Here is a 25,191-nt window from a genome sequence, read left to right on the forward strand (position 1 = left end):
AGGAGTTTCTGATAGTATAACCTATTATCTTGATATTCTTTATAGTAATGTACCTCTTCTTAATTAATTGAAAAAATTATCGTTATATAGATTTTGGACTTTGATCAGACAGAAACACAGTTAATTCCTTCAGTACCTGTTCACTGGGCATTATCCATCTGATAGGCATATGCCGGTGACTGTGTCGTACCAGAGCAGACATGGTCATTGCCCCCCCGAGCCTGCAGCCTAGTGGGAAGGACAGATAGCAGTCAGGTCATGACATAAGTAAGTGTCACATTTCAGCCGCGTCAAGCGCTACCAAGAGAAGAGGCGGTGTGCATCAAGAACAGAGGCTGCGTCTGACTTGGCGGAGGGGTCAGAGGAGACTTCCCTCAGGGAAAGTGAGAATGATGAAAGGTCACTAAGCAGAGGGGAAGGAAGAGTGGTCCAAGCCCAGAGAGTATGACGATGTGTTTGAAGAACAAAAAGCTCCCAGTGAGGAGACTTCCCTGGTGGCCCGGGGGCTCAGCTCCCAGCTCCCAGCGCAGGGGGCCCAGGTTCCGTCCCTTGTCAGAGAACTAGATCCCACATGCTGCAGCTAAAGATCCTGCGTGCCACAACGGAGATCAAAGATCCTGTGTGCGGCAGCTAAGACCTGGCACAGCCAGATAAAAAAATTAGGGAAAAAAAGCTACCAGTGTGACTGGGAACCCAGAGAACACGGGAGGTTGGAGACTTTGAAGGAATCAAACCATCCAGGCTTTGGTTGCGTTTTATGTGTGTTTTCAGTGGAAACGGGGGTCAGAATGAAGGCAGCACTGTTAGGTTTATCTTTTGCAAAGATCGTTCTGGAAGCCCTTGAAGAGCAGAGGGCAAGGCCAGGGATGGTTGAGACTTATTGTTAACAGAAGCTGTGCAGTGGTCCATGGGAGAGATGCTGACCGCTGGCAGGGGCAATGGAGACAAGCAGAGAGACGTGAGTGACGAGGGGAAGGCAGAGGCCGCGGGACTGGCTCTGCACTGCAGGTGGGGGTGAGGGAGGGCGCCCAGGTTTCCAGCTTGCCCACCCTGCGGGGTGACGGTGCCCTTTACAGAGATTCAAGCATATAAGGAGGGCCAGTTGTGGGGCCATGACTTCACTGACCAGACCAGCCTTTCTAATCATTTCTCTCATCTCTGCTTTTTCAAACAGGGTAATTTCTTTCAAAATATTGGTTCCATCACCCTATTTGCTGTTTTTGGTACAGCAATTTCTGCTTTTGTAGTAGGTGGAGGAATTTACTTTCTGGGTCAGGTAAGGAAAATATCTTTGAAAAACCTTGAAAACCTTACATTCTTAGAGCTTGTGCAGGGAAGTGGGGTAGGGACACCTGATGGGGCCTGGGTTTCCAGTCGAGGTAAATGCTCTCCTGCCAAGAAATCCAGAGTCAAGCAGGCACAGTAAAGACATGCTCAAGTTGTTTCTCAGCGTCCCCGAGAAGCTTTGCTGTCTGGAATTGAGTGAATCTTTTCCATAATCCCCCAAAGTATTTGATTATATTTGCAAACCAATATTGTCTTAAGTTGGAATACCTAAAAATAAAACAATATATACCATCAAGATCTTCAAATTATAACAATATTGATTATGTTATCAGACTGAAGCAAAGTTAAATTTCTGTTTCTTTAATAAAAATTTGCATTTTAAAAATCAAAAATGGTTGTGAATGTGTTCACTCCATTCCAAACTGTCCTGTAGAATGATTTTCCCTGGATTCTCCACCATTCCTAAAGCAGTTCCCAGTGTCATCAATTGAGTGCTTTGTATTTTGAGTTCAAATTAATTTGAATTAACCCTGACCTGCCTAGGAAGGCAGTGTCTGTGACTTTGCCTCACGCATGCCTATCGCACGTCCCCGTTCTTTTCCAGCCGGTCAGCCGTAGACCGTGTGTCGGCCCCAGTCGTGCGAGTGCAGTCTGAGGCGCAGGCCTTGGGCTGACTGGCAGATTCCTTTATATGTGTGTAAGATGCGTTTGCTTCTTTTGATGGCTCTGTCTGATTTTCACCTTTACCGCTGCCTCGATGGCACCAGAATAAATCTGTCTGTCATGCAGCCTTCTTCATTGCTCAGCTTCCAGCATCAGAGGGGAATAAACTTTAGAGAAGAAAACTAGTTAATTTGGCTTGACGAATGTAGCATTCTCTGTCATACTTTAGACGTATGATGATCAGATGCATGCCTAAACTAAAACTTAGGAGTTTTCTGTATTTTGCAAGTGGTTTGGGGACTGAAGATTAATGTCCATAAAGTCTGTAATAAAACACTAATGGACATTTCAATCTTCTTGGCTGTTCTCCAGGGGTTTTTTTTGTGTGTCTGTGTGTTTGTGTGTTTTATTTTACAGGCTGATGTAATCTCTAAACTCAACATGACAGACAGGTAAACCTTTCATCCTGTAACACCCATGTGGCTATACTTTTTTACTGGGGAAAGTTTTCTCCGTATTGATTTCCTGACTTCTCTATTGTGTCTCTTGGTTTGGCTGACGATTTCTGCTGTAGAATCTATTCTGAATTGATGTGTATCTCCAAAATGAATCAAACTGTCTTGAAGAATTTTGAAGATCTCCAGTCAGTTGCTGACAGGAATGATTTAGTTTCAGCTTTCAAGGGAATAACTCTTGGTTCATTAATTGCCCCACCCACCCACCCCCGCCTCACACACACACACACACACACTGCAGGCTACACATTTGTCCTTTTATTATTAAAGATCACCTGCAGCTCATTTCTAAAGCTTTTCAGTGGCCATAATGGAAACTTGTCTCTTTGATAGGTTGGGGATGGAGTCAGGGGTGAGGTGTCAGCCTTTACTCTGGGATTCCCACTAAGGGAGCGGGGAGGGGGCGGTGGAAGCAGACAGGGCCGAGGCCTCTGTTGTGGGCACCCTCCCCAGCCTGAAGCTACTCTGTCGGACACTCAGAGCTGCTGTCTAGGAGCCCAATCCAGAAATTTCCATAATCAGCTTAGCAGGAGGCAGCCTAGGCAGCTGTCTCTTGGAAGGTACCAGATCTAGTGCTAAAGAAGTGCACACAGAGTGTGACCTGGTTTCCCCTCACTGAGACGGCCAGTGAGTCTGCAGCCCATCTCTCGTGTTTCTCTGCCAGGAACACTGGGTTCTGTCCTCTGGCCCGGCTGGAGCGCTCAGAAGTCAGACCCAGTGCTCAGCCCTGGGGTCCCTTTCACTGGATCGGCGAGAATTTACAGTCTTTACAGCAGCACCTTGGAGCCCTTTTCTTGAGAAATGTGCCTTTGGTAACATCAAGTCCAATCTTGTTTTCTCTCCAAGGACATAGATCTCAAAGCTTTTGTTGTAAGATAGTCTCAATATATAAATAAGTAGGGAAAGATGCATTCTTGTTTCACAGGGAGCAGGAAGCAGAGCAGAACTGACAGTCTGTATTTTGAAGGTATTTTGCAACTGAAAAGAAACGCTCAAAACCCAGTGGCTATAAAGGCAGATGTCACAGCATTCATTCCTTCAGCCTGTTTAGGAACAGCTGGTTAGAGATGCAAAAAATGCTCGATAAATCCTTGTGAAATTGAATGGAACCGATGGATGGGATGTTCAGGAAGAGAGGAATAAAAGAATTGGCCCTTAGACAAGCAGAGTAAGACCCAGGTGGAGTTTCTCTGTGGGCAGACACTTCCTTTCCTGTTAGAAAGTGACTGTCGCACAGATTGCGGGGGTGGGAGGGGGTGTCCTCTGGGGGAAATTAGCCAGTGGTTGTAAACCACACAGCTGCAGGGCCTGGTGGAACCCTTCACAGAAGGAAGCTGGCCAGGTGTGTGTCTAGAGCTGGTGACGGTGGTGAACCAGGGAGCCCGCTCTCTCTGAAGGGGGCCGCCACCTCAGGTGCATCTAGTAATTACTATGTAGAAACGTGGGCCCGGAATGACCAGATACCTAATTGTTTAATTCAAAAGAGGCCAAGTTTCTAGATTTTAATAGGGGATTTTTCCAGTTTTAAATGTTGACCACTTAGTCCTGTTTAAAACACCATGCCTGTCAAGCATGGACCCCTGCACTGTAGAAACATGAAAATAACTTTGTTGGACAGAAGATTTTACGTTATGGGTGTTTCTACCAGAAAGCTAGTTCCCTCGTAGATAACACCCGGTATTATTTCACCACCCAGTCCATTTTCTTTCTGTTTTGTGGACCTTGCTGTCATTGGGGATGACGGACTCAAAAAAAGGCATTGTTCAGTTGAACTTCCGGCTCCTGGCCTTTGAAAGACTGGGTCGTAAGGTGTGATGTGGAGAAGCTGAGGGCAAGATCCAGTGACCGCTTAGAGGCAGGGCCCTCCGTGATCCAGACAGTTCATAGTTCAGCCTCTCCGTGTTCTCTGTCAGAAACACTGTGCCCTAGTTTAGATTCACAGCCAAAGCCACATGTGCTATGTTCGTGCCGAGCACGTCTCCCCTGACTTCTTAAGGGAATGTCAGACGCACAGGAAGGGGAGGCGCTGCACGCACACGACCCCCTGGATTCCACAGTCACTGTTAAGCTAGATTTGCTCAACACGGGTCTTGCCATCTCTCCATCCCTCTGTCCATCCATCAGTCCGTCTTCTCATTCCCACTCTTCGATTTCCAGGTCAGGATGCCACGGGGACTGTTAGAAAGAGCAGCAGTCAGTCCTCTTCAGTGCAACTGAAACCCGGCACAAACTCATTTTAGCAAAAAAAAAAGGAGTTTGTTGACTCGTAGAACTGAAGTGTCCCCAGAGTCACGGCTTCCTGCACGACAGCCTCTGGGGACCCAGTGTCCGGAACCCCTCCTCTCACGGTCTTAGCCTTTCCCTGGTCAGCCTCACCACGGGCATGCTCACCCCACTTGGCAGCACCAGTGGCTCCGGGCTCACGGTGCCCCTCACTTCAGCCACCCCTGCCATAAGGGCCAGCCTGATGCCCGGTGACCTGATAACATGCCTGGTGACGGTCCTCTGACCAGGCTCGGGTCCCCTGCCTACTCCTTGCACCCCATGCAACTCCGCAGCTGGAGAGTCGGGGGGGCCAGGCTCCACAAAGGAAAACTGAAGGTCACTGGATCTGGGGCTGTGGGTGCTCCCTGAGGGGCAGGAGGAGGGGCCAGCCGAGCCACACGAAGTCAGTGCCGGACGCACGACCTGCCACGGCTCCCAGGTCCCCACCCCGCTTTGGGACGTACTTTCCTTTTTTTAATTTTTGGCTGCAACTCACTGCTTTCAGGATCTTAATTCCCCAACCAGGGATTGAACTCAGGCCTTTGCAGTGAAATCGAGGAGTCCTAACCACTGGGCCACCAAGGAAGTCTCCAAGATGTATTTTTTAGACACTCATCTTCCTTCAAGGCCCCTTTTATGTGCTATGGGTGAGGAGAGTGGGACTAAAAGAAGAGAGAATCTCTGTGGGTTTCAGAGCGAGGGCCTTAAGGCCAGCCACCAGCAGGTCACAGCCTCCCGGGTTGGTGGAATCCCCTTGCCCTCCCTCCTGCCTGCCGCCTTCCCCAAACAGCAGCGCAGACCCTGAGAACACCCGTGACTAAAACATGGCACTCACCGCCTGGGCGCTCCTGGCGGGGCAAGAGGTAAGGTCACAGCTCACAAAGTGCATGACTGTCTGTGGGGGCAGAGCAAGTCTGCGAGCTGCAGTCTGAGCTGAGAGTGTCCCAGGGCACTGTCGTGGAAACCAGAAGGCCAGGTTATTGATTTATGAAGAGCTCTGTAGCTGGCCGGGCAGCCAGGAGTCTGCTCCTCCGGCACTCCTCTCCCTGAGCTCAGAGCTGGATGATCACGGAAGCTGCTGGGGACATCCAGGGCACAGCACACCCTGGTCCCCAGGCCAAGTAGCCCCTCTTCCCTCCTAGAAGGGAGGACGGGAAGCGGGTGGATGGGCTCTGGCTTACGTCTCTACCTGAGACTGTCCCGTGACAGCGGCAGGGAAACAGTGCCAGGTGTAGCCTTCTGAGGGAATCGAAGGCTTGCAAGAACTCTCAGGGGAAAAAGACAAATGGGTGAGAGAATAATCGTCCCAATTCCTTAGGCAGCCCCCAGGGGTGACCTGGCCTTGCCTCCCTCCCAGCCTCCACATCTCCAGCCACTCTGGTTCACTACACTGCTGCCAGGCTCACTGTTTTGCCTCTCAGGCAACCAAGCTTGCTTCGCCTCCAAGGGGGCTCCATCTCCAAGCTTGCTCCACCTCCAAGGTTGCTCCGCCTCCAAGGGGGCTTACTCTGGTCACTGCCCCCAGTGCCTTGGCTTGGCCACCCGCTTCTTGTCACGTAGGCCCTTGTTTCAATAATCCTCATCTCTTCAAAGAGGCCTTTCCTGACCACCCAATCTAAGTGGTCCCCACCCACACCATCCTGCCATGTTCCTCTCTCATCAGCCTGACCACCTGTGTAGCACTGGCCGTTTCCTGAGCTGGTCTTGGCCTCTGGGCATCACTGTGTCCAGCGCAGTGGCTAAGGTCCCCCACTGTGAGTCAGCTGGCCTGTGTTTGGATCCTGCTGGGCAGGTTCCTTAGCCTCACTGTCCCTCAGTTTTCTCCTGTGTAAGCGGCGCAGTACGAGATGCAAGCCGGTGTCATACGGTTGCTGTGTGGATTATTGAGTTACTATCTGTAAAGCGCTTAGAACAGTGCCTGGGACGTGGTAAATGCCACATACGTATTTGCTGTTATTAGCCTCAGTGCTTGAAACATACTAGGCGATGCATGTGTGTTGGAGGAATTAGACCTTCACGGGTGCTGAGGTGAGCACTCTGGCCTGGTGAGAGGCAGCCCTGGTTTTGATGTCTGCCTCCCGAGCCGCCCGGCCCCTGTAGCACGCTGGAGGTGCTGCTGACTTTCGGCACTCCTTAGATGTTGCAGATCTGAGTGGAGGCTGGCGACGTCACAGACGGTACTCCGGTGGCCTGGTGACGGGCAAAGCACAGGTCAGACCCAGGAGCACATGGGCCCTTTGGGTTCACGGCTCCAGCTGCCCTGACCAAGAAGGCTGGGATGTCCGTCATGTATTTAAGCAGAAGCCTTCCCTCAGTCACTGCTCAAGATGAAGTCTCTGTACTTGCGGCGGAAAACCAGGCCATACCTAACAGCTCCTTATAGAGTGGGCCTTTCACTGCTCCACCCACAGTGTCAATCAGCAGGTATTTTAAGTGGAAAACAAGACACCATCTTCTGTAGTTCCTTCAGCTACAGGGTGTCCTGTTATGTTACACTAAATAGTCTTTGACTTTTACTCTCTGGACCAGGTTTAAGCATTACAGAGTTGCCCCTTCCTTTTCTCTTCTTGACAGTTTTGCATTTGGCTCCCTGATTTCTGCTGTTGATCCAGTGGCCACTATTGCTATTTTCAACGCCCTTCATGTGGACCCAGTGCTCAACATGCTGGTGTTTGGAGAGAGCATTCTCAATGACGCAGTCTCCATTGTCCTGACCAAGTAAGTGTGCTTTCTTCAAGCGGCGGAACTAAAGGGCCTCGTATCAGAGGGCAGATATCCGCGTGCAGCTGCACGTACGGCTGCTTGTCCTGTGGGTGATTGGTTCGCCGCTTCTCCGTCCTTCTGTCCTGACAAACCTTGGTGTGCCTCAGGAATACTGTCAAGGCCCAGGGTGATTAGAGGAGAATCCTTGCCCTGGAGGACCTACCTCCTAGCAGTGCTTTTATTTATTTATTTAGGCTGGGCCGCACAGCATCAGGGATCTTAGCTCCCCGACCAGGGATTGAACCTGTGCTTTCTGCATTGAAAGCACAGAGTCTGAACCGCTGGACTGCCAGGGAAGTCCTTAGCAGTGCTTTTAAACTAAGCCCAGCTTGTCATCAGCATCACGGGGTGCTTATTAAATGTCGCATTGCCAGGCGGCACCCTCAGAGCTCCTGATCCAATAGGTCTGGGGTGAGTCCCCAGAGGACAGCTGAGCAGCCAGTTGAGGGATCAGTATTTGGACAGGATTATTCCAGACGAAAGCAGTCAGCAGAGGCCCTGTTCTCCCACTTGTGAGCCGGTGCAGGGCGCCCTCCTTTTCTCCGCTGTAAGACATCCTGCCTTAAGCTGCTCTAGTGTGAAGGCTGCTTTGGAAACTGCGGGTCTTTTCAGTTGTTTGTTGGTATCACTGCCCATGTTGACAGTAGCTGAGAAATTAAAGGTGTGTCATGAAATGTCAGGAAGTCACTGTGGGTACTTCCCTCGGGGTCCAGTGGCTAAGACTCCTTGCTTCCAAGGCAGGAGGCCTGGGTTCAGTCCCTGGTCAAGGGAACTAGATCCCACATGTGGTAACTAAAGATTCTGGATGCCACACCTAAGACCCAGCACAGCCAAATAAATAATAATAAATATTTTTTTTCAAGTCCTTGGGCAAAGGAAGTGAGTCTGAGTTATCTCAGATGCATTTCTTGGATGCAGGGCTGTTTCCTTGCCTTTGCACTCTGCAGCTGGGGTGTTTGTTAACAGGTCCTGCCAGGAGGGCCCGACGGTCCTGCCAGAAAACCGAGAAGGCACAGACATCAGAGCGGCTAGAGAAGGGAGCCCTGTGCGGGCGTCAGAGACGAGCGAAGAGCGTTTGAGGGGCCGCTCTGCGTTCTGTTAGAGAGTAGCTTCTCCTTTCTCTGATTTTGGACTTGCTTTCTTTGTTGTGGGATTCCTTGCAAAGCATAACCACTCAATATAGACTACATTGACAATTCTTGTGTTGGAATAAAAGAATATTTTTGTAGTGGAAAGAGCCCAGATCTTGGAGTCAGACTGACCTGGGTTCAAGCTCCAGTGATGGCCACTCATAGCTGTTTGACCCTGGGTCAGCTCTTTCACCTCTTGGAGCCACTGGTGTCTCAATATTAGAGTGAGGGTGATAACGCCTCAGCGTAGGATTCGATTTGGGAGTTTACTAGATAAATACACTTACATGAAAAGCATCTGCCATTAGGGACTTCCCTGGTGGTCCAGTGGTTAAAAGAGTCTGCCTTCCAATGCAGGGGATGCGGGTTTGATTCCTGATTGGGGAACTAAGATCCCACATGCCACAGGGTAACAAAGTCTGTGTGCCCACACACCACAGCTAGAGAGAAGCTAAGGCCCAGTGCAGCCATGAATAAATATGTTTAAAAACAGAAGCGTCTGCCGTCATGCGAGGCAGTGACGGCGTCTGCCGTCATGTGAGGTCCTCTCATCTCCTCCTGTCCCCCAGCTGCTGTGTCTTGTTTGTCCCTTTTTGTCTCCTTTTGCAGAAAGAACTTACCAAATGTTGTTTAATTGAAAGAGGGGCTCACCAGACCTTAAAACAAAAATATATGTATATATTCTAAAATAATACATATATTCTGCATATAAAATTTAGAAAACTGTAAAAGGAAGAAGAAAAAAGAAAAAACAATACATGCGTTGTAACTCCCAAGAGATAATTACAGGTAACGGTTTGGTAGATGTATACATGTGTTTTATTTAGATGGGAATATATTGTAATGTTTCCATTGAGCAGAGTTGATAAAATAGTCTTCCGTAACATCATTTTACCAGTTGTAGAATGTTCCTTCTATGGATTTACCGGGCTCTCTTTAACCAGTTCCCCATTGTTGGCTTTTTTACATTTCTCTTAAAACTTTTTATAGTTTTATTAGGAGATCATCATATATCATGCTTTAAGAGCTTTAAAAAATAATCTGATGGCAATATTTTTTTTTTTTTTTAAGATCTGCTTTGAAAACCTCTTAGCTTTCTGGTCTTTACTTTTATCTTGTGTCCTGGCTGTGCATTTGAACTTTTGTGATAAAGAGTTTTGCCGAGGGACTTCCCTGGTGGTCCGGTAGTTAAGGATCCGCCTTCCAGTGCAGGACACATGGGTTCGATCCCTGGTCAGGGAACCAAGGTCCCACATTGTAAGGAGCACACGCACTGCAGCAAAGAGCCCGTGTGCACAGCCAAGACCTGATGCAGCCATGAGTAAATGATCTTTAAAAAAAAAGAATTTTGCCTAAATTGGAGGTGACGTCAGGAGTTATTTTTATAGATTAGGAGCTAAACTCAACTGATTATCTCTGATTTATTTTTTTCCTAAATCTCTTGAGGTAGAATCTTAGTTTTGAGCTTTTCCAGGTCTCTTTGCCACAAAAAAAGGCCAAAGCTTAGGAGATACTTTGTTTTTTTAAATGAGAAAGGATGGAGTCACTGTACCTAGCCACACATTTTTTCTGGAAAAGTACTTTTGAAGGCCAGGATCACCTCTGATGACAGTTCCCAAAATTGGATCAATGGGCCACGTGCATTTTCCAGCCTTCACCTCCTCTGATGCTGGTACACAGGCTGGGGCGGGAGTCACTGACCTAAGTCAGCCTCTGACTCGGCCGGTTATCCCGGTTATCCCGTGAGCCCGTTGGCATTTTCAGGGAGAAGAGGGAGGTGGGGGAGGGGGCGTGGCAGGTCTGCCTTGTGTTTGTCGTGTAGGAGGGAGGTGTTGTCCAGCTTTCCTTGGTTACAAGGAAGAATCACATCTTGTTTTTAAGTGTATACTTCATAAATGACTGTTTTCAAAGTGATCCGTTGATGATGCATTTATCTTTGTAACTGAAGATGTTAATGAACTACCCCCTTTTTTTAATGTTTTCACTTTCATAAATGCCAGAAAAGCTAAGTGTCTTCTGTTTTCTTCATTAAGCTTAATTATTTTTAGCTTTGATTTGTTACTTTGACAGTCTATTCTTAAAATAATTGCTGTAGAAACCTTTTGTTCTCTCCAGCTGCAGCTAAAGCTCATGAAATGGATCCTGAATCAGTATTACTTTTTATTCTTTAAGGTATGAGAAACATGGCCTGAAGAAAAATAAAATGCACAAAATCTCCAGGCCAGAAAAGGTCTGAATCCTCCCTTCATTTGTCCTGAGTTGGGAAATCACTGGCCGTGGCCTGGGGTCTGCTGTTAACCATTGTTGTGACCTCACCCATTAGCCACTGTCTTTGGCCCTCAGCCTCCTTTGCATGAAAAGAAAGCAGTGACGCCAGCTGGCACCCTGGCTGTGGTCATGAAATGGGGTGAGGGTGGGACGCTACTCAGGTCATCTGTGGGTCGGTCGTTTGAGGCTAGAGGTGCCCTTCGCCTTCAAAAGCACTTCCCCAGTGGGAACCCTGTTGGTTCCCAGCATTCCCCTGGGTGGGATGTTAACCCATGATCTGCTGGGAAAGAACAGGAATGGGGGCGATTGGAGTGAGTTTGGAAAACATTTATGTGAGAAAAGTTAGTTTTCTTTTTCTGCAGGACTTTTTAAAACCTTTACTGTGTTATATTGTGCTGTGAATCTCCACAAAAGGCTGAGGTTATCTGACCAAGCCATCCTTTTATCAGAGATTATCCTGCCCTTTTTTTTTTTTTAATTGGCTGTACCACACAGCTTGTGGGATTTTAGTTCCCTGATCAGGGGTCAAGCCCCAGGCCCTCAGCAGTGAGAGTCCAGAGTCCTGGCCACTGGGCCTCCAGGGAATTCCTGAGATGATCCTGTTTTAAAGGTATACCAGTTTGGGGATTCCCTGGTGGCTCAGTGGTAAAGAAAGTGCCGCCACTGCAGGAGACACAGGTTCAATCCACGGTCTGGGAGGCCGTGCGCCACAACTGTTGAGCCCGTGCTCTAGAGCCCAGGAGCCACAACTGCTGAAGCCTGCGTGCCCCAGAGCCGGTGTTCCGCACTGAGAAGCCCATGCCCCACAGCTGGAGGGCCGCCCCAGCTCGGTGCAGCTAGAGAAGAGCCCCACAGCAACGAAGACCCAGCACAGCCAGCAAAAAAAAGAACCCTCCCCACACCAAAAAATTATACCAACTCGGGACTCCCCTGGTGGTCCAGGGGTCAAGAATCCGCCTGCCAATGCAGAGGACACGGGTTCGATCCCCGGTCCGGGAAGATCTCCCATGCTGCAGGGCAACTCAAGCCCATGCACCACAACTACTGAAGCCCACTCACCCTAGAGCCCAGGCTCTGCAACAAGAGAAGCCATCACAGTGAGAAGCCCGCACACCGCAACTGGAGAGGAGTCCCTGCTCACACAGCCAAAAATAAATAAAACGCTTAAAGAAAACGAAACCAGTTCATGAAACACTGGTTAATGAGGCCAAATGTTACTCTAGACAAGTCTTTGTTTTGTTTACTGATTCAGCAGAAGTTGGTTGAGTACCTTCTGTGTGCTGGGTTCTGCCCTAGGCCCGGGCACACGGCCGTGAGTAAGGTGGGCACAGGCCTGGCCCTCACGGGATGGTTCGCTATCCCGCGCGCTGTGCAGGGGAGGTCAGGCACCAGGAGAGCCTGTGTGAAGGCACATGTCCCTGAGGGAGGCTCACTGACCCTGGGTTCTGAGAACAAACGAGTTGGCTGGAGCCCAGGAAGAAAGACAGGTGACCTGCAGGGAGGTGCCGGTGGTGGTGGGGCCCGACCTGAATAGGAGGAAATGAGGTGAGAGGTGTGGTGGGGAGGATCAGGGTCAGACTGGGTTTCCTCTTAAACATGGCAGTAAACTGAGGATGGGTTTTGCTTGGGCTAATAACCTGATCAGGGCTTCCCAGGTGGCTCAGCAGGAAAGAATCCCCCTGCAATGCAGGATACCAGGTTCGATCCCTGAGTCAGGAAGATCCCCTGGAGAAGAGAATGGCAATCACTCCAGTGTTCTTGCCTGGAATCCCATGGACAGAGAGGAGCCTGGTGGGCTACAGTCCTTGGGGTTGCAAAGAGTGGGACACGACTGGATGACTAACTCAGACGGTAACCTGATCAGATATGCGTTTTCAAGGGATCATTCAGGCCCCTGAGTGTTGGGTTCTCCTAGAAAGAGCAGGGTGTTTATATGCAAAGATCAGAGAGGCAGAAGCCCTGGACTGGAGGAGGATAGCAGAGGGAGGGAGAGAAGTGGATGGATTTGAGAGAAGGTGTAATCAGCAGAAGGAAAATACTTAAGGAGAATAAATATTTTAACGGTAAAATGGTTTTACCTTTGGGGATGAAACCAACAATTGCATTTAACGGCTGCTGACATTTTACCTTGGTGTCTAACAGTGAGAGGAAAGTCCTTTCCGTTCTTCCTCCTAATACCCTCCAATCCCCACTCTGAGCCTTACCCACAGACATGTCTTCTTGAGGCGGCTCCATGCTACCTGGCTTCATGCCACAGCCTCAGTTTCAGGTTTGTATCTCACAGGAGCCCCACTCCCCCACCCCCACTCCATCCTGAAAACACTCCCCGTGAATCCTCCGGGCCTTCCAAATAAAAGACCGGCTCCTTAGCTGGGTTCATCAACAGCGTTTCACAGTCTCGCCCTGTCTGCTGCTCTGGCCTCACCTCTTAACATTATCCTCCCCATGGACCTCTCCCCCCACACCCTGTTCCTATGTTCTATCCACAGTCATCTGAGTGATTGCAACGTGTTGCTGGGCTTCCCTGGTGGCTCAGACGGTAATGAATCCTCCTGCAGTGCAAGAGACCTGGGTTTGATTCCTGGGTCAGTAAGATTCCCCTGGAGGAGGGAATGGCAACCCACTCCAGTATTCTTGCCTGGAGAATCCCATTGACAGAGGAGCGTGACGGGCTACAATCCTTGGGGGTCGCAGAGTCGGACACAGCCGAACGCCTAGGCACAGCACAGCACCTGTGTGCTGCTAACCTGGAGGCTCCATGCCTCCGCACATGCCATTCCCTCTGCCCTGAGTGCCTTCCCTCATTTCTTCACCTGGCTAACTCTTCTTTAGCCTAAGTCGAAACCCAGCCCGTGTGTCATAAAGAGCCTGCTTCTACAGCCCCACCTGTCTGAGTTAGATGCCTCCACGTGTTTCCTCTGCTCTTTCCTGATGTTGACTGAAAATAATGCACAGCCTGAGAGTTGCGAGTTCAGTTTTATTTGGAGCAAAATGAGGACTGCAGCCCGGGAGACGGCACCTAAGCCAGCTCCAAGAAACTGCTCCGAAGAGGTAGTGGAGGGAAAAAAACTCAAAAGAGAGGCATGGGGGGAAGGTCAGCTTCTATGATTTTGGTGAAGGGAGCATTCAGCGCAGTCAAGCACTTACTTGACAAAAGGCTTTCTGCTACTAACGAGGAGCTGATGTCATCATGAAGGGATTTAGTGCTCTAGATACGAGGAGATGCAAGGATTGGGATCATGCAGTCAGTTCCTGTAAATAACTATCTGAAGACCTGTTCCACCAGTTTCCCTGGAGCACAAAGTGCATTCTCCACCGTGAAGTCCATGCAGGGGATGTGTGTTGAAGGCCAGCAGCGCAGGCTTCAGTCTGCACAGAGGCATGTGGCAAATGCCCTTGGCAAGCGCCCGTTTGTAGTTGACACTGAGGTGGCCCTAGTTCCCGTCTGTGTGTCCGTGTGTCTGTTTCTTCTTCTTTTGGGCCATGCTGAGTATTAGTTTGTATTCATGGGATCTTTCTTGTGGTGTGAGAACTCTTAGTTGAATCTAGTTCCTTGACCAGGGATCAAATCCGGGTTCCCTGCATTGGGAGCTTGGAGTCTTAGCCACCGGTCCACCAGGAAAGTGCCTCCATCTGTTTTTCTCCCTTATTAGACTACAGCACTCCCTTAGGGCAGGGACCTGCTCTCATCTCCAAACCCTTAGAAACTAACACGGTGCCTGGAACAAAGTAGGTGAACAAATAAATGTTTGGCTAACAGGTTGAATGATTGAATGAATGAATGAAAGATTAAGCAAGAAGTTAAGTTTTGAGTCCTAAGTTAATTTCTGATAACTTTGTCTATAACATTTTAACTTCTTTGTGTTTTTCTTTTATTTCCTAGCACAGCTGAAGGTTTAACAAGAAAAAATATGTCAGATGTCAGTGGGTGGCAGACGTTTTTACAAGCCCTTGGCTACTTCCTCAAAATGTTCTTTGGCTCCGCGGCACTCGGCACCCTCACTGGCTTAATATCTGCATTGATATCCTTTTAATATGATGAACACGCGTGGCCAGGAAGATTATTCCTAATTACATCCATCTCTCATCATTTTCTCCAGTTCCTTAAGGGGACCAATTGTAGTCTAAAGTCATATTTAAGGAGGATTTTTATGCTTAGTTTTGGTTTGAAGAGCACTTTAAACTCAAGGATTTTAAAATTTAACATGTGAAATGTAGCATGTCACTTTTCAAAGCTTAAAAAACATGTACATGGTTGAATATCAGGTCTGATTTTGGGGTCTTCTCAGTTCCCAGAGTATGAAAACCGCATTCAGATGAATTTCATTTTCCGCTGTCTCACTTTTCACATTAAGAAAATTGGAAATTAATTTCCTTTGAAAATGTCATTGAGCAAATCTCTACCCCACTGAAAGTATTTATCTGGATGAATCAGGAAAGAGGCTTTCAAAATGAGCTCCATGTAAGTTATTTGCACTGATTTTGTGGCTTAACGACCCACAAGCTCTTCAGCCAGAGAAACAAAGAAACTCGTTAAGGCCGCTGACACCTTTATTACTGTAGAAAATGCCGTGTTTAAGACAGGAACAGGCACCAGACCATTTCTGTGTGCGCCTGAGCCAGGGAGATAGATGGCCACCTGGCCTTCCTCCACGAGCAGTCTGTCTCGCAGACGGCCAGAAGAGCTGCTTCTGCCTCAGACAGGCACATGTGTCTGCTGTCCTGTTAAATTTTCCCTTCAGTTCCTACGTCCAGAAGTCTCAAGGTGCTGTTGAGTTGGCTGACAGCTTCTCATATTGTACCAATAAACAGAATGGAAAAGAAGACTTTTTCCAGTTCAGTATTTTCCTCTGCATTTATCTCTTTCTTTAGAAGGGTGGAGGAGAGGGAGAGCCTCTACCTTAATGAAGCCGAGTAGACGGGTGCCAGCACAGGCCTGCGAACGACAGTAGAGCACGTAGAAGACTCTCCTTTCACAGGAGCGTGGGTTTATGAAGGTCCAGGGACGGGAGAGAAGGTCCTGCAGTAGCGCACTGATGCCCACGGTTCTGGAAACCCCGTAGTGACCTCGTTTGATGGAGCAGGAGGCGTGGAAGGGGGACGCAGTGCTGGAGGCAACCTGGCAGAGTGGGCTGTGCTCGGGCTGTCTGCCGGCCCAGCTCTGCCCCCGCTGCTCCCAGGCCCTCCAAGTCAGCATTTCCAAATGAATTGACTTGGGTGACTTTAATGTTCCCCGTTGCTTGTCTCAGGAATTTACATCTTTCAGTATTTTGTCAGATTCCCTGCTTTAAAACAAGAGTCCTCCCTACAGAGGAAAAAGTCTGTAATGACAGATTTTTCACTCGTTACCTTGGGTGTTCCCACATCTTTGTATCCAGTGTTTACCCTTTCTATTTGGAAGGTCATGGTTTTGTGACTTCTGTAGATCACCCATAGGGTCCTTGGGTTCTTTTTCCTTGACAGTTGTCATTTACGTGCTAAAGCACATTGACTTGAGGAAAACACCTTCCTTGGAGTTTGGCATGATGATCATCTTTGCCTACCTTCCATATGGGCTCGCAGAAGGGATCTCGCTGTCGGGTAAGTGATGGAGAGTGTTGAAATGCTGGGGCACTTTGTCCTGCCTGGTTAAAGAGCTTCTGTCGCTTGGGTCGCTCTCAGTCACACGACACAGCTCAGAAGAGCTCGAGCAATGAACAGGGCTTCCTGGATCTCTAGGGAGAGTCTGGATTTAGACCCGGCTGGGTGCAGGGACTCAGTGTTCCCGTGGTCACCTTTTTCTCTTTACCGCTATCTTGTAGCAGAGATCAAAATACCTCTTCCAAGGTTGCCTCTTTCTCAAAGCAAGCCCTCTGCAAGGCCTTCACTCAAAGCATGGGGTCTGACTTCCAGGGGCAGTCACCAGGCGCTGTCACCCACTGATCTGCATTCTTTCACTGTGGTTTTGCCTTTTCCAGAATATAAATGTCATATGAAGGGAATCATGTAGTATGTAGTCTTTTGTGACTTATCTGTTTCAGCTATCATAATCTTGAGAGACACCACATTTTTGCTGTATCCATAGTTTATGCATTCTTACTGAGCTGTTTTTTCCATTCACCATCCGAAGGACATTTGGGGTTTTCCAGATTTTGACTGTTACTGTGTATATGTCCGTTAATCCTGGATAAACAGGTAGAAGTAAAGCTGCCTGGCTTTACGGTAGGTGTATCCTCTACTTTATCAGAGACCGCCAGGCGTTTTACAGAGGACTGGGCCGTTTTGCATTCCCACCAGAGTGTATGGGAAAGTTTCGGCTGCTTCACATCCTCACCAACACTTTAGTTTAATTTTAAAAGCTAGCCGTGTTGATATCGGTATGTGGCAGTTTGATTTTGATGTGCCTCGACATAGTTTGCCTCATGTTCCTCTTGGGATTTCTTGAACAAATGGGTTTATAGTTTATGTAAAGTTTATGGCTTTTATCAAATTTAGTACATTTCTATTGGTTTCTTGAACTTTTTTTCTGTTCCTCCTCTGCTGTTGAACAGAATCCTCTTTGCTTCGGGTCACTGTCTGGTGTCACGCATGGGTTCTCTGTGAGAAGGTCTTGCCAAGGAGGAAGGAGAGAGAGGACTCTGGCTGTTTTCGCTGGCGAAGCTTGTGAGCCTCAGGGTCTCCTTTGTTTTGAACCCCAAGCCAGTTCTCTTGGATAACTCCATCCCGGTCTCTGCCGTCCCATGCCTCTCTTATCTTTTGGCTCTTACATGAATACTACCTGTGAGTCACTTGGCTCTAGTGACTCACTGTGTTTACATGGGTTTTTCTAAATCGTGTCCCACCCTCCTTGAGAGGAACACTGAGTACCTGTTGGCAAACATACATTTCATGCATCCTTTGGAAATTTGTGATTAAAATGAAGGGATGTTTTTCTTGTCCTTTCTTCAGAGATGCAGTGTTTTCTGTTTGTAGGGGTTTCATTTCCTTAGAAACTTCTGCTCTGTACGCTAATGGGGCCAAAGAGAGCCCATGCAAGCCAAGAACATGCTCATTCACCTCTGAGTAACAGGCTGGCTCTGCCCACGCTCTGTGGGTGGGATGTTTGTCACACAGGGTTTTCAGAGAAGAGGGGATTGGCCTGTTACTGTAAAAGCAGCAACGGGAGGGGTGACTTCAGTGCTGCCCCCCTTTCTCCTTGTGCTCTGCTCTTCCTGTCGCCGAGGTCACCAGGACCACCAAACAGCACACTCTCCCTGTGTAAATGTGTGTGTTCAGAACACAGCGATTAAGGGCACCAGACAGACCTGGTTGGAATCCTACCCCCACCTTTCATTAGCTGCGTGATCTCAGACAGCAGACTTGAAGTGGACATGATAATACAGGTGTCCCCCAGACTTCCCTGGTGGTGCAGTAGGTAAGAATCTGCCTGTAACTCGGGACATGGGTTCAGTCCCTGGTCCAGGAAGATTCTGCGTGCCTCAGAGCAGCTAAGCCCGTGTGCCACAGTTACTGAACCCGAGCTCTAGAACCCGTGAGCTGCAAACTGCTGAGCCCAAGTTCCACAACTACTGAAGCCCAGATGCTCTAGGGTTTGTGAGCTGCAGCTGCTGAAGCCGGAGCACCTGGAGCCTGTGCACACAGCGAGGAGTCCTCCCCGCTCCCTGCAAGTAGAGAAAACCCAAGCGAAGGAACAGAGACCCAGTGCAGCCGCAGATCAGTAACTTTTTAAAAAAGAAATGATGTGAAAAAGAGAAATCAGAGTGACGTAATAGAGCAGCAGGGGGGCAGGAGCATCCCAAGGCGGGGGGTCAGGAAGCTGTCCTCGAAGTGGTGCCGTGGGGCTGAGACCCACGTGGCAAGAGGGAGCTGGCCGCCAGGGAGGCTGCAGGAGGTGCCAGGGAGGCTGCAGGAGGTGCCAGGGAGGCCGCAGGAGGCGCCAGGGAAGGTGGGTCGGCAGCAGATGCTGAGGGTCCCAGGTGGTGGGGGCGGGGTGGGAGAAGCTGGACTTGCTCCAGGAAGAGCAGGAAGACTGGGTCTGGGCCAGAGGGGCAAAGGCTCTGACCCACACAGGGTTCTTAGACCTGGAAATGAGTTGGGACTCTGTTATACAGGCAAAGCTAAGTGTTGAGGGACTTTTTAAAAACCACTGTGCTAGGAATACATGCCATATCTGTAATATGACCCTGTTTATTACTTTTTAGAGATAGATAAACTTTACGACAGCACATGGTAAAAGAGCTGGCAGTCTGCACGTCCAGCTATTAATAGTAGTTGCCTGTGGGCAGGCGGTGTGAATGGAGAGTGTCTTGTTTGACTGTTTACCTCTGAGTCCGGATCTTATAGCGCAATATGTTTCTGATTGGGTCATCAGCAAAACTGCCTGGGGCTTGACTCGGCCTTGGCCTTCAGGAAGCGCAGTGTGTTTTACCCACAGTAAAGGTCAGTGCAGCAGAAATTACACATGATACTCTTTCAACTCCTGCCTTTTGGACTTGAATCCCTTTAGTCCTCAATTACATTCGAAGCCATAGGTCTAACTAAGACTAGAAACGGATTTCCTCCCACCTCCCTCCCTCTCTCCCTCCCTCCTGTGAGGCTGATCATTGGCTGCACTGCGGTCCACTTCTGTAAACGCTGCCTTCTGAAAGAAGTGAACACATCGGGATTCTTCATTCCAGGTCATGTTTTAAGTTCCCAGGTCTTTTATCTCCAGGACAGAGACGGCTGGCACCGTCTTCCCCTTCAGTATCTTTGAGCAGCTGCAGTGGGTGAGGGTCTTCTGGGGGTGACGTCATCCAGGCTTAGGGAGGGCGTGCGAGCTGACCCAGGGGCTTTGGCACCCACTGCTGACCCTGACTCTCCTTCAGTCCCCGGAACTTGGGAGTTCCCCTGACTCCAGACTGGATTGGCATGGGTCGTAGCTGGCTGTCCACCCTTTTCTTGGCCAGAGAGCCCATTTCTATATGGTCCAAATTCAGCCCCCAAATGGGGTTTATCTGTTTAGAAAGTTTTAAACATTTGAGTTAGTAGATGTCATTAAAAGTTGGATGATGTCTGGGAATTCCTAGAGGTCCAGTGGTTAGGACCCAGTGTTTTCACTGCAGGGGTGTGGGTTTCAATACCTGGTTGGAAACCTAGATCCACAGGCTGTACGGTGCAGCCAAAGAAGGAAAACGTTGGAAGGTTTCCTAAGAAGCAGCTTTCTGGCATCCCTCAAAAACCAGAAGGAAACAAAGATTGGTCGGCACTCGGTCCCCATCCACAGAGCTGCTGTCTTCCCTTTGCAGATGGGCCTGTGCCTTCTCCCTACACGTGCCACACACCCACTTACTGTTTTTATCTTTGTTTTTATTGTCTGGCCCCTGAATTAGGGTTTCTAACCCCTGGCCTAGTACACCAGACTCATGGGGCCAGCCTGACCCTTTGTGCACTGAGCCTGTCTCCTTGTTTCCCAGGGGGCAGTGGCCTCAGTCCCAAGGGAGCTTCCACATTTTGCTGTCAGATATGATTTCCTGGAGCCTTGGACTTTCTGCAAAGTCAAAGTATTAGGCGCTCAATTCAGTTCAGTCGCTCAGTCTTATCTGACTCTTTGCGACCCCATGAACCACAGCACGCCAGGCTTCCCTGTCCATCACCAACTGCCGGAGTCCACCCAGACCCACGTCCATTGAGTAGGTGATACCACCCAGCCATCTCATCCTCTGTCGTCCCCTTCTCCTCCTGCTCTCAATCTTTCCCAGCATCAGGGTCTTTTCAAATGAGTCAGCTCTTTGCATCAGGTGGCCAAAGTATTGGAGTTTCAGCTTCAACATCAGTCCTCCCAAAGAAATCCCAGGGCTGACCTCCTTTAGGCTGGACTGGTTGGATTTCCTTGCAGTCCTAGGGACTCTCAAGAGTCTTCTCCAACACCACAGTCCAAAAGCATCAATTCTTCGGCGTTCAGCTTTCTTTATAGTCCAACTCTCACATCCATTCATGACTACTGGAAAAACCATAGCCTTGACTAGACAGACCTTTGTTGGCAAAGTAATGTCTCTGCTTTTTGATATACTGTCTAGATTGGTCATAACTTTCCTTCCAAGGAGTAAGCATCTTTTAATTTCATGGCTGCAATCACCATCTGCAGTGATTTTGGAGCCCCCAAAAATAAAGTGTCACTGTTTCCACTGTTTCCCCATCTACTAGTCGCTCATTTGTCTCCAACTCTGCAATCCCATGGACTGTAGCCCACCAGGCTTCTGTGTCCATGGAATTCTCCAGGCAAGAATACTGGAGTGGGTAGTCATTCCCTTTTCTAGGGGATCCTCCTGATCCACAGATCAGATCCAGGTCTCCTGCACTGCAGGCAGACTCTTTACCATCAGAGCCACCAGGGAAGCCCAAGTGGGAGGCTTTCTGGAGTGACTATTTAATGTCAGGCCTCCCGAGGGTTGTGACAGCCTTTGTCTGTGGGCAGAATGACAACATGGGCGCAAGCCCACTCCTGTCACAATTTACGTGGTTGTGATTCACAGTTTACATGGTTCAGGCTCCTCTGGGGTTGACTTTCCTTCAGGGTAAGAACCCCGAAGTCTCAGCTTTGCAGTGAATTTGCAGTGAACCCTTCTTGAAGCTGGCTAGCGAAACAAAGCCCTTTGAGAGCCCAGACCCAGAACTGTCTAGCACTGGATTGTGCTGAAGAAAAAGAGACCCTTGGGACAGTTGCACAGAAACCGAAGTGAGCTGTGCTGCGTGCCCCCCGCCGCGGTGGTTCCGGGCTGTCCCTCTGTCACCTCACGTTGCCGGTGGCATCCATGGTTTGGGTGCAGAGTCAGAAAGAAGCTCTCCCGGTGCTCGCCTGCAGGAACTTCCCAAGAGGAGCAGATGAATCGAGGGGACAGTCGGAGGGTTGAGGTCGTGCTTTATCTAGTGGAGCAGAGGCTCAGAGTGGCTTCTGACTGCCAGAGGCTCGCCATTGCTCTGAAGTCGCCAGTAAGGAAGTCTGCTGCCCTCTCCTCTCCCTTCTCCAAGCTCGTCAGGTGTGGCTCATGGGCAGCGTTGCTGGAATTTCCCAGCCCGGTCTCCTTTTGGAGCAAAAAGGAAAAAGCAGACAAGAATTTGCTGTTTTCCTAAAAGGGCCAGGGGATGAAATGTTCCAGCTTGTGCTCTCTCTCTGGCCAGCAAATACCTTTTCGGTGCCACAAAGAGTGGGGTTTTCCTATATTTTGTAAAGTGTCATTTATACAGCAAGCTTACCGGTTGAAACATCTCCAGTGCAGTTCTGTTTTTCACTCATTTTTAACTGGAAAGTTAGCTGGTAATCTGTTTCTACAAAATGGCAGAAGTGAGTTAAGTTTTTGCTTATAGACTTTGGGAATTCATGTATCTTGGCAGCTTTTTTAAAGGCTTTGTAAAAATCTCAGCTTATTTACATGAAATAAAGGCCTCTTTGCTGCTGCCTCAGCAAGAAAACACGGAGAGGAAAGCCTGTGTTAAGTGGCTTCAGCAGTGATTAGGGCAGTGGACAGAAGCTGAAACTCACATGCTCAGAGCACAAGAAAAGTTGTGGATGCTCTTATGGAGACCGTTAAAGAAAAAACACGTCACTTAGGAAAAAAAGAAAAATGTCATTCTTTTCATATTATAAGGTTAATTCATGGTGACGGTGGGAAAATCAAAAATCACAGTACAACAGGGACTTCCCCGGTGGCCCAGTGGTTAAGAATCTGCCTTGCATGCAGGAGGCCTGGGCTCGATCCCTGACTGGGGAAGTTAGACCCCACATGCCACTAAGCAACTGAGCCCATGCACCGCAAGTACTGAGCCTGGTGCCTTAACTCGAGGGTCTGTGTGCCACAACAGAAGGTCCACACGATGCACTGAAGGTCCTAGGGGCCACAGCTAAGTCCCGATGCAGCCAAATAAATACATGCTTTTTAAAAAATTAAAGTACAGCAAAGTAAAAATCCACCCATTCTTTATACCCAGATTCTTATGTCCCCTTTCTGCCCCAAGAATGATACCTGCCCCCCTTCTATCCACGGATGACAGTGACGGCTCACACCTGCTCCGCCCTGGTCTCGTGAGGGGCCCTTGACATGGCTTCTCTTCATTACCCACCTAAGAGTTCCATGGGCAGGCACTGTTAGTCCCACTGTACAGTTGAGAACACTGAGGCTTGGGGAGGGAAAGAAACTTGACCCAAGATCACCCAGCTGGTAATGAAGCTGCCAGAGAGCTGGGCCCGTAACATTTCTCTGGGAAGCCTCAGGAATTACTTCTTCTCCTTTTTCTTAAAACACCTAATACTGGAGGCTGCGGGGACTTGTAGGAAGTGTGAGACATGATTGCGTGTCACATGGCAGGTGCTTTTCTGCTCTGTTCATGGCTGTGTGCTTCGCCCCTCTGTCCCTCTCCAGGCATCATGGCCATCCTGTTCTCCGGCATTGTGATGTCTCACTACACACACCACAACCTGTCCCCGGTCACCCAGATCCTCATGCAGCAAACCCTGCGGACCGTGGCCTTCTTGTGCGGTGAGTTCGGCCTCTGCGGTCCCGTGCGGGCCTCCCAGAGCTGCTTGTCCTTCCTTTCTCTGTTCTAGGAGTCCCTTGAGATCTTCCCTGGCAGAAGAGGCAGCAGAGTCCCTCAGGGCCAGATACCGCACTCCCTTATTTTGTGTTAGTTCCTCTGGCTTTCACACATTCCATAGAGCTCTAATAACTAACAGGTGGAATTTTTGAACCCTATAACTTTAAAACTGAAAATAATGAGAACTGCTATAATTACGAACATTTGAGATGCGTACATTTAAAATATGTGAAAGTGACATTTCCAAAAGTCTGTTCCTTGGAACTGAGATTGATAAGAGATTGATAAGACTCCATGGGACTTCCGTGGTGGTCCAGTGGTTAAGACTCCATGCTTCCACTACACAGGACGAGGTTCGATCCCTGGTCGGGGAAGTTCCACATGCTTTGAGGTACGGCCAAAAAATGAAAAAAGACTCCGTAGTCAAAAAAGAATTTGGGAAATCCTGGGGTAAATAAAGTTTAACAGGGACTTCCCTAATGGTTCAGTCCACTTTCGCAGGGGACTTGGGTGAGATCCCTGGTCGAGGAACTAAGATCTTCATGTTGCCCGGCAACTCAGTGGATACACCGCAACTAGAGAGCTCGTGCACCGCAACTCAGGATCCTGCACCATGCAGTGAGGCGATCACGTGCCACAGCTGAGACTTGACACAGCCAGAGAAATAAATATATAAATAAGTATTTTGAAAAAATAAAGTTTAACAAGTTTCCGAACTGGGAGACTTTTCAGCTAACATGCATTGTGAATCTCTACGAGAGAGAGAGTTTGAGCATTTCCCAAAATGTCCCAAGTATTTCTTGGTTCACAAGTCTCCTGAAGGACATGTCGGGCCGATCCTGCATTAGAGGAGGGAGTCGGGGCCACACTGACATTTCTCTCCAGCAGTCTCAGTGAGGCACCGAACTCTGATGAAACCTGGACCCCCCCAAGTTTATACCTGGGAGTGAAGGCCCCGAGTGACTCCCCTGCTTGTCATCGTCAGCACCACCCCTGGCATTTCTAAGGGCCGTCTCATATCCAAGCGGCAATTCCACACTGTCATGGGCTAGGGGTCAGGGGCAAGCTGTACAGAGACTTCATTCCACAGACAGGGAGGCTCAGGCCCAGTGGTTTGAGCACGATCTCGTAGCTAAGAAGTGAGTCTGGTAGCTGGTCTGTCCCTTCCTAGCCCAGTGGGTATTGTTTGCACAGCACTCTTCTCGGAAAGTCACGGCCAATGACTCTGAGTCTCACCACAAAGAAGTGTAAAGCAAAACATCTGTCAGATTCTATTTTGAACCCATCAGATTTTAAATTTGGTGATTCCCCACTTCTGGCATGAATGTATAGAAAATAGGCCCTGATGATGGGCATGTACATTGGTGCCATCTTTTTAGGAGAGTCATTTGCAGTATCAGTCAGAATTTCAGAGGCACATGTTCTTTGGACCCAGTGATTCTACCATCAGGAATTTAGCTTGTGCACAGGGGTATTTGCAGTTGCTTTTTCTTTGGGGAAGATCGAGGGAGGTGCGCCCAGAAGTATGGGATCCTAGTTCCCAACCAGGCCTGGAACCTGAGCCCCTGCATTTGAAGCATGGAGTCAACCATGGTCCGGCAGGGAAGTCCCTGTTGTAGCTTTCTGAATACTAGAAATAGAATCAATCTAAATATCCATCACGGATTCATTTTTAACCATGACTTATCCACATAATTGTATTCATGCTACCAGAGAACAGCATTACCTAGATCGGAATGTTTTCTAAATGA

At 48.9% G+C, this 25,191-nt stretch overlaps 1 protein-coding gene across 3 annotated transcripts in view; it reads left to right on the forward strand.

The window, feature by feature from the left end:
• SLC9A8 (solute carrier family 9 member A8) overlaps positions 1-25,191 on the forward strand; it is a 74,692-nt gene that overhangs the window by 33,996 nt on the left and 15,505 nt on the right. For 2 of the 3 annotated variants that reach the window (XM_010811761.4, XM_005215060.5), the window contains exons 6-11: positions 1,175-1,276; positions 2,323-2,402; positions 7,305-7,448; positions 14,775-14,913; positions 16,366-16,471; positions 23,269-23,385. In XM_010811761.4, the coding sequence (XP_010810063.1) occupies positions 1,175-1,276; positions 2,323-2,402; positions 7,305-7,448; positions 14,775-14,913; positions 16,366-16,471; positions 23,269-23,385 (688 nt within the window). The remainder of the gene's footprint in view (positions 1-1,174; positions 1,277-2,322; positions 2,403-7,304; positions 7,449-14,774; positions 14,914-16,365; positions 16,472-23,268; positions 23,386-25,191) is intronic. The other variant, XM_005215061.5, reaches the window with a different exon arrangement.

Source organism: Bos taurus, chromosome 13, assembly GCF_002263795.3.
Source record: "Bos taurus isolate L1 Dominette 01449 registration number 42190680 breed Hereford chromosome 13, ARS-UCD2.0, whole genome shotgun sequence".
NCBI lineage: Eukaryota > Metazoa > Chordata > Mammalia > Artiodactyla > Bovidae > Bos > Bos taurus.